Source organism: Lampris incognitus, chromosome 1, assembly GCF_029633865.1.
Source record: "Lampris incognitus isolate fLamInc1 chromosome 1, fLamInc1.hap2, whole genome shotgun sequence".
Taxonomy (NCBI): Eukaryota; Metazoa; Chordata; class Actinopteri; order Lampriformes; family Lampridae; genus Lampris; species Lampris incognitus.
Genome location: NC_079211.1, coordinates 142,104,490 through 142,113,968, shown reverse-complemented (window position 1 = coordinate 142,113,968; position 9,479 = coordinate 142,104,490). Strand labels below are relative to the sequence as shown.

Sequence of the window (9,479 nt, the reverse complement as noted above, 5' to 3'; positions counted from 1 at the left end):
CTACAAATGAAATATGTAGATAATGAGTGACAGGTAAGCTAGTCCATAAAAGGTTATTTTTTTTAAATTTTAAATGTTTGTTTATTCACACAAATAAATCTGTCTGAGCAAGGCCTCAAAACCGCTCTCTCAAGTTATCGCGGGCTAAGAAAGTGTTGAGACGTTTCTTCTGCATCTACAAGACGTACGTTATAAAATATACTATATCCTGAACACAGTGTTTTTAGATGAATGAACGAAGGAATAGAAATGTTTGAGTTTAGTATAAGGTGCAAATTTAGTCAGCGAATACTCGATGGGAGTGTTGGGGAGCACGATGGAAGGCCAGGGGCCACCATGGGGGTTTTGTGCCTGGGGCCCTCCCACGCCGGCCTCATGTCTGCTGTTAAGATCGGTTCGTCTGCACACAGCATGAACACGAGCTGCACGAGCGCTGTGGGACCGGAGGACGAGACTCTCAGCCGACTCCACTCCCGCTGGAAGGTGACGGTGTCTTACGTGTGATGTCTTAGATGCTTCTACATCACTTTGTCACTGACTGTGTGTACGTATGGGCAACAGCCAAACGTCACCTACCTTCCACACAGCCCGGTCCGAGTACTCACCTCCAGCACTGTTTTATATGCGCCATCTGAGGGGGACTTGCAGGGGTCCCAACACCGAATTGTCCAGTCTTTTGCGATACCTGAAATTGGTAAATGTCTTCCAAGTTTTTGATTTGTTTTGTTTTGTTTTCAGTTTCAAGGATCTCAAGCCTCGCTGGGTACATTTGGACTTCATAACCTTGTTGTCATTTTTTTCCCCCGGTTTTTACACCACCCCCTCCCTTCAGAGACCGACTAGCTAACCTTGAGCTTGCGACTGAGTGAAGGAGCGAGTGAGTCCCTCTCCAGCGATCTAAAACAACTGGAAATTCGCCTTTAAATTGGATGGCGTTGAGGTGTGACATGACCCACGGCCCACAGTGACATACTCTGACTCTTTTGCCTGTGAAGACAATGACATCGCCAAACTACGTTTCATGCAGTTAAGTTTTTACATATCTCTGCGTCTTTAAATCAACGTAGTAAGTATCGTGGAAGGTCTCCCTTAGTGGTGGCTCTTCAAGTAAAAGTTGCTGGCTTACTCAAAGTCCAGAAGGCCACCATTATATAACAAATCTGAGAAAAGAAAAACGTGTTCAGTCAATAATACCATGTTCTGTATAGCTAAAAAGGGAGTCTCTGACCTGGTCCTTACTTCAGCTTCACTGAGGGCCAAGGGCAATCAACATGTTCATTCTCAGAATCGATGACAAGTGCGAGGCTACTGAAAAGGACTGTCTGCCGTATGCAGCATTTACATGGATGGTGGTGTCTTTTATCAGGTGAGCCGAGACAAGTGATTTTCGCCATATCTGGGATTAATACGGGCAGGTTTCTATGCCATCATCATTGCGGGATCTCCGATCATTTGTTGCCATGGGACTCACAAACGCAATGGAAGGAAGAACTGGAGTCGGTCCCCAGGCGCTGCAGCTTCCCACTGCTCCTATACAATAGGATGGGTTAAATGCAGAGAACAAATTTCCTTGTCAGATAAAGTGGCTTTCATTTCACAAAACAGGGCTAGACTTTAATAGCATACATTGAAACATGTTGATTTATCAGATTCTATTTCCGGATGTGGGCCACCTCAGGCAATGATGCGGCACTGATGGTCTTCTTCTGGCCCTGACAAAATGGATGTGAGCCTGAAGTGGCCCACATGTATAATAGCAAATATGCCAAATCAAATGTGGGCCTTTTTTGGCAAAGATGTGGTGCTCTGGGCAACATGTAATCTGGATGTGACCGTGAAGTGGCCCGTGTGGTAAATGGTGAATATGGCCCAGACATCACAAAACAAATATGGGCCACCTTTGGCAAATATGTGGCACATAAGGCATTGCTATGGCTTGGTTCTGGCCCAGATCTGGCAAACAGGAGCGGACCGCCCAAGTGCCATCATGCCACACGGTATGTGGGCCAGACGAAAGAAAGATGAAAGTCGGGTGTGGGACGGGTCCGGGCCACAGCAATTTTGCTATCTGGAGGGGGGGTTCTGGTTCTGGCAGTCTTGAGAACCAGTGTAACCTGTTAGTGGTCCAGCAGAGTCAACCTACAGAGGAAAAAGAACGGCCTGCGTGTGGGTGAAGGAGGGGGGGGGTGGGTTAAGCTCTATTGATTGCAACCAAATCTTCGGAGCCGACGAGTGTCCTGAAGCTCAGACACACAATAGAATGTGATTGTCCCTGTGAATGTTATCCCCCAATCACTCGGCTGTCTCCCCCCCCCTCCCCCGAATCACAATATGCCACTGATTCAGAATCAGTAGCCACTCATACCTTGCTATTGATTTGCGGTCGCGCTGTGCTGTGTTAAAGGGAGACCCTGTGACACCGATTTCTACAAAGAAGGTCTGTCAAAAAAAAAAAAAAAAGACTCGAAAACTTGAAGCCCTGACATTTAAGATCAGCTCTGTATGTGAGCCACTGATAGCTGTGATCGCCTTAAAGCTTCCAAGCGTCAGTGGTGCAATTTGGCGAGACAAATCCATCCATCCATCCATTATCCAAGCCGCTTATCCTGCTCTCAGGGTCGTGGGGATGCTGGAGCCTATCCCAGCAGTCATTGGGCGGCAGGCAGGGAGACACCCTGGACAGGCCATCACCCACCACCACACGCGCACGCACGCGCGCACATACATACATACGGGCAATTTGGTATGGCCGGGTCACCTGACCTACATGTCTTTGGACTGTGGGAGGAAACCGGAGCCCCCGGAGGAAGCCCACGCAGACACGGGGAGAACATGCAAACTCCACACAGAGGACGACCCGGGACGACCCCCAAGTTTGGTTTGCCCCGGGGCTCGAACCCAGGACCTTCTTGCTGTGGGGCGACCGTGCTAACCACTGCGCCACCGTGCCGCCTCCCCCAATTATATGAAGTTATATTATGTCTCTTATAATATAATATAATGGGAGGGGGATATAATATGGGACAAATCCAAAAAACCCCCCCAAAACAGTACAATTTCTCATGGTTGTCTCTGGTTAACCCGGCAAACAGCCGTTGTTCCTCGACTAACAGACAGACACTTAGCGGTTTATACCACCGCGCACCGGGAATCCCGGAGCGCTGTCAGACTAACGGAGGGGACGAAGCGTCGACGGCGCCTGTTGCTCGTCACCCGACACCGGTGTTATACCAAAATGTGCGACCATCCAGATTTGTGACCGTGGTCAAACAAAACGCGGGATCAGTCCTCCAAGAGAGTTCAGCGGCGGACACCTCCGACTCCTCCCACCTCCTGGTTATGTTTAGGCACGGGTGAGGTGTGGGTTAAGTGGTATTGGTTGGGTGTGGTTGTGGTTCGGGTAACTAAATTGAAGGCGCCCGTCGTCCCCTCCGGCGCGCCATCTAGTGACGTTACGTGGAGTTCAGCACGACCGTAGTCACAATTTTCGACGGTCGCAGATTCTGGTGCAACACCTGCATCACTTTTCTTGGTTCTCGTGCATTTAAACAGATAACGACGATAATATTGATAATAATGATAGCAATAGCCTCGAGTGGGCTGTGGCAATAGCGCCGTTTTGAATCGATTCGTCCGCGTTGTTGTTGTTGTTTCTGGAGTTGGAAACGCGCGTCGCTCCGGGGGCGCAGACCAGAAGGTCCAGCAGCGCGCCGACGTCACAGAGGGTCCACCTGCACAGCGGAGGCTCCAGGACACGTTGCTACAGGGCAGCCGGTGCTCTCCGATCCAATACCGGACAATTAAGGCACGGTAGGCGTACTTCCTTTCATTTCTAATGTTCAGCAGACAGTTCTTTTTGTCCACCTCGTCTGGTTAATACTGGTCAATAACTGTCTTGCCTTGCCTTGCACGGCGTGTAACTTAAGTGGTAGAGGTTAACCAGATTTCTGCTGGATTCAGCGTCACCACCACCCCTCCCTCCTTTATTTGATCGGACAAGAGGCAAATAGAATATAATAGAATTTTTTTTCTTCCAATTTCTGTTGTTTACAGTGCACCCTAGAAGAACAGATGAGTTGTCAGGGGGGGGGGCACTAAAAATCATGCAGTATTCATCCAGTGACAATGATACAAGAGGTGTTGTTTGAATCAAACACAGTCGATGTGACCCTTCTAGTTCATTTATTTATTGCTTTATTTCTGATGAAAAGCCCCCAGCCCGTTACTTTTCACAACATTATACCCTGTCTGATAGATATAGAGCTTAACCACTCTGTAGGTTAAGCTTTATATATCTTAACCACTCTGTATGTTAAGCTTTATATATCTTAACCACTCTGTAGGTTAAGCTTTATATATCTTAACCACTCTGTAGGTTAAGACTTGATTGTTTCTTTTTGCAGTGTTGCATTTTACAGCTTCCTTTGTTATTATGAATGAATTACTGCTCACAAAAAAGGAGAAAACAATTTATTTCATAACGATTCTCTCTCTCTCTCTCTCTCTCTCTCTCTCTCTCTCTCTCTCTCTCTCTCTCTCTCGCTCTCTCTCTCTCTCTCTCTCTCTCTCTCTCTCATTTTATCTTTATGTGTCCTTGGGTTGCTAAGTCTATTGAAGTGACTGTTTTGAAGCAGCTGAGCAGCTAAACCTTTTGTATTGGGCTGTTGTGCTAGTACTTACACATCATATAGTTAGAAAGGATCTAGAGGTTCTAGATTCTAGAATTGTCCTCTGCTTCTACTTTCCCCTGGGTGCTGTATTTGTTTGGATACAGGCTTGTGTGTGCGTGTGTGCGTGCGTGTGTGCGTGCGTGCGCGCGCGCGCGCGCGTGTGTGTGTGTGTGTGTGAGTGTGTTCACCAATGCAGCAGAGCAATTTACTGGGTGTCAGGGCTGCTGACATGTCTAAACGTAACAGAAAGACCCAAGACCAAGCAACAAAAAGAAAGAAAAAGCAGAGTAAACTCTTCAGTTCGTTGCTTTTCATAAAACATATAAGCCGTTTGGAAGGTGGCTAATCAGCAGCTCATTTTGAACTGTTAAGTGCGTCAGGAATCATTTGTGCTTCGGCAGCTCCTCTCTCCGTGTTGATTGGCCCTTTTCTCCTGAACACGTTGACACGAGGATAGGCAAATTTCAAAGATGCACCAAAATTGACTTCTTCGGAAAAGTCAAATCAGAAAGATCCTGTTACCGCCTGCCTCGCCGCATTGCCAGGGTCACAGCCGACGCAGCAAACTAACGAGCTGTCTGGAACAACTGAGGCTCGTGTTCAGAGTGGCCCCGCTCCCTCTTTGCTTTGGATCCTGGTGTTGAGATTTTGTTAAAAGAGGATCAGACGCCTTATACCAGTATCATTTGTTTCAGTCTTAGTAGAATACCAGGAGCGAAGGCTCTCCCTTAAGGGACAATCGTTCGTACTGTAGCGAATTCGGGGGACAACGCAACCACAGGAACTGCCGCGGCCGGGAAGCGAACCCGTATCGCCCGCATCGCAGGAGACATCGCTGACCGCTAGACTAAAGGGTCAGACCCGCTAACCAGCGGCCAGCGTGTCTACTTATCCGTGCACGTTACAGTACGTACAAATTTAGTACGTACCAAAAAAAAGTACACGGAGTAATACGGTCGTATTACCTATAGTATAAGCTCACCACCGTATTACTCCGTGTGTATGTTCAAACCCATATGCTACAGCCCATGGGGTTTTTAACCCTGAAATTAGTCTCAGAGACAATTATAGAACGCTGATGTCTTTGCAAGCCCGGGTTACACGCTCGTTACAAGCGGTAGACCAACAGATGTTAGGGGAAAGGAATTACAAATAACCATCAGGCGGCTTTACTCGGACCGGTCAGACAAACTCGAAAGCTAAAAAAAAGAACTCCATGGGTGTGTAGGCAAATATGTACGTGTTGTAACCGGTTATTTTCTTGCCCGGTGCGGGATTCGACACGAGATGTACTGCACCACAAGGCGACATCACTAACCGCTCGGCTAAAGGGTCAGACCCGTTAGCTAGGGGCTAACGTGTCTTATTAGTAGTTTACAGTATGAACGAAGAAGCCCACGTCTTCACAATCGTGGGAAATATTTTGAAAGACGCCTTCTATTATTGTATTTGTGAGTTCAGCACAGCAAACTCCGCCAACTTGAGGCCCCGAGAACAAAACAAAAATGTTTTTTGTAATTGTAGGTTTTAATGATTAGCAACGGCCCCCTGGGTTTCCCTCTTTTTTTCTGGAGCTTCTCCGCTTGGTGTGGGGGCGGCTCTTTGCCTCCGCATTGTCTCTGACCTGTTTCTGCTGTTGCCATGCAGCACACCTCAGGGTAAACGTTTGACAAATGTTGATATAATACTTTTTTTTTTTACTCTTGAAATTATTATGTTGGTCGTCTTAGAAGATGCCTCACTGCCTACATGCTGTAACATAATAATGTTAGCTAATAATTAACTATAATGATAGTTATGTCTCGTTTCCTCAGGCGCCCCTGTGTTGACCTTGGCCTGCTGGGATGGAGGGCATCGGCAGCGGCTGGGCCGCAGAGCTAACGCCGTCGTGCGTTGCCAGTGTGGAGGGAAACAACACTGGTCAGGTCTTCGAGGCGCCATTGCGGAATGGCTCCGCCAAGCGCAGCTCCCAGTTTGTGGGCGTGGAGCTGCTGCAGTCCTTCAAGCTGCTCATCATCCCATGCTACACCCTGGTGGTTCTGGTGGGCGTCTTCGGCAACTATCTGCTCCTCTACGTTATCTGCCGCACCCGCAAGATGCACAACGTCACCAACTTTTTCATCGGCAACCTGGCGTTCTCTGACATGCTGATGTGCGCCACCTGTGTCCCGTTCACGTTGGCCTACGCCTTCAACCCTCGTGGCTGGGTATTTGGCCGCTTCATGTGCTACCTGGTCTATCTCATTCAGCCTGTGACTGTATACGTGTCTGTCTTCACTCTTACTGCCATCGGTGTAGACCGGTAAGCTATGCTCTGGGTGGCAATAGAATACTTGGAGAAACCTCTTTGAAAGTGATAGTTGTTTTCTTCTTCTTCCTTATATCACATTTTTAGCCGTTTGTACCACAGGTTTCTGCACTGGATTTTCTTGCAATACGGTTGCCCCACTAGCCAAAAGCACTCCTTGTTAAGTCTCTTGGGACACTTGTATGCAATCTACATCAGTGAATAAATAATGCCTATTGCCTTGGAGCATAATGAATCTCATCCCTTCACGTTAAAGGTTGCACAACTTTGCAGAAAGGCAAATCTAAACGCCTAGTAGTAGGTGTTTTTATTGTACTTCTGAAAAACCATCTCAGAAATGTTAGTGGCTGTCTGAAGGTTTAGATAATATACACTAGAGTCTGCTACCGCTACTTTCAGCACTAGACACTAGAGTACGTAACTAAATTCCAGCAAATTTGAATCGAACTATCCCTGTCATGGTGTAGCGTTTTTGTTTCCCCTAGATTTTGCACGAGTTACAGCCTGTGCCGCTGCACAAATCTGCTATAGAAATATTTGTCAGAGAAATATTACATGATCTTATCCAGTATAATCCAAGTATTTGGGTTTTCTTCCCCCCCCCTCCCTTTTTCTCAGGTATTATGCCACAGTGCATCCTCTGAAAAAGCGCATCTCAGTCTTGGCGTGTACCTACCTTCTGGCTGGGATCTGGCTGTTGTCTTGTGGGCTGGTGGCCCCAGCTGTGGCCCACACCTACCATGTGGAGTTCAAGAATGAGGGCTTCACCATCTGTGAGGAGTTCTGGATGGGCCAGGAGAGGGAGAGGCTGGCTTATGCGTACAGCACGCTCTTCATCAGCTACGTCCTGCCTCTGTCGGCCCTGTGCATCTCGTACCTCTGTATCTCTGTCAAACTTCGGAACTGTGTTGTGCCTGGCCACCACACCCAAAGTCAAGCTGAGGCTCAGCGCACACGCAAGCGGAAGACGTTCCGTCTGGTGAGCCTCGTGGTGGCGGCCTTCGGATTCTGCTGGATGCCCATCAGCGTGTTCAACGTCCTGCGGGACATTGACATCGACCTGATCGACAAGCGCTACTTCCTGCTCATTCAGCTGCTCTGCCACCTGTGCGCGATGAGCTCATCGTGCTGTAACCCCTTCCTCTACGCCTGGCTGCATGACCGCTTCCGTGCCGAGCTTCGCAAAATGTTCACATGCAAGCGCCGCATCGGCATTCCCGCCAATAACTGTGCCACAGCCAGCGTGGTGCTGTGAGGCTGGGTTTCTCCGGGCCTCTCTCATCCGCCTCGTTTAGCAGTGCATTTCTTCATTTCTGTTTTGTTGGACATTGAGGTGTAGTAATTAAACAGACGACAGAGACAGGTGGACACAATGACGTCACGTGTGAGACCAGAACACGAGTTAGCCTTGAAGCTAAACGCACATGATAAGCACCGTTGCTCACAGGGTCACCGCCAAGAATCGACCGTGATACATCGAAAGTCTTTTGTCCTGAAACCATAGGCGTTTCTAGCCCCATTTCTGGGGGTGCTGCAGCACCCCTAAATTTAACCCCAGCACCCCTAAAATTGAAGAGATTTTTTATTTTTTACCGTATGTCCATGTTTAATAAGCTGAAGAAATGTCAAAACCATATCCAGTATATGGCTTAAACGTAATATTTTAACAACAAAAATACAGCACCCCCCATGCTTCGAAAATGGTTTGATCCACCCCCCCCCCAAAATTTATCTTGCCTGGTCGGCCAGCACTGTGGGTGCTCAGCATCCCTAAAGCTCTGATCCTAGAATCGCCCCTGCTGAAACCAGTGGGTTAAATGTTTATTTTAGCATTTGTATGTGAGCTCGATTCGAGTCATCCATGAAACTGTTTCAGGTTTTTGCGACGCGTTGTTTTTCCACTACGTAGATAGAAATTGATGTTTTTTTCCCCAAGTTGTGCAATGACGATGACGCTTAATGGATTTACGAAAAATTGATTCATCGAATCTGGGAAACAAAAACTGTATTGGCATCATCATTCTTTGGGAAAAGGCCCAATTCCTTCTTTTCAAACCTAATTCCATTTTGACTGTATTCAACTCTAGTCATTGTGTTGACAAGGTGTTTATAGTTTGTGAGGTCCAGTTAACGTTGTAATACGTGAAGTTACTTAAAAGGTCATGTTCGTGTTTTGATATTAAATCTCGTTTTTTTTTGGTTTCAAGTCCAGTGAACAGTGAAAGCTGAAATTAGCGTTCAGAGAACTTGACAAAAATGTGGAGCATCCCAAGGTCTGAGAGGCAGCCGTTCTGCATGCAGCTCCATATAGGCTGAGGTACTCACATATCTATAGTAGACACACATAACCTTCTACTAATGGTTCCACGTACAGAACAAAACAAAACAAAAAGCTGTACTTTAAAAAGACTGCTATGCGCTACCATGGCAACAGATTGCATTCAACACATCTCTATGTCAGGGAAAATAGAATGCAACGCTTATTTGTTCCATTTTAGATT

The 9,479-nt window shown here is 47.3% G+C and overlaps 1 protein-coding gene across 1 annotated transcript; it reads left to right on the top strand.

Annotated features, from left to right (window-relative positions):
- The first annotated feature begins 3,752 nt into the window (after positions 1-3,752).
- On the top strand, positions 3,753-8,262 carry prlhr2a (prolactin releasing hormone receptor 2a). Its single transcript, XM_056293571.1, has 3 exons — positions 3,753-3,810; positions 6,485-6,972; positions 7,597-8,262. The coding sequence occupies exons 2-3, from the start codon at positions 6,515-6,517 to the stop codon at positions 8,231-8,233; spliced, it is 1,095 nt and encodes a 364-aa protein (XP_056149546.1). The 5' UTR covers positions 3,753-3,810; positions 6,485-6,514; the 3' UTR covers positions 8,234-8,262.
- The last annotated feature ends 1,217 nt before the right edge of the window (positions 8,263-9,479 follow it).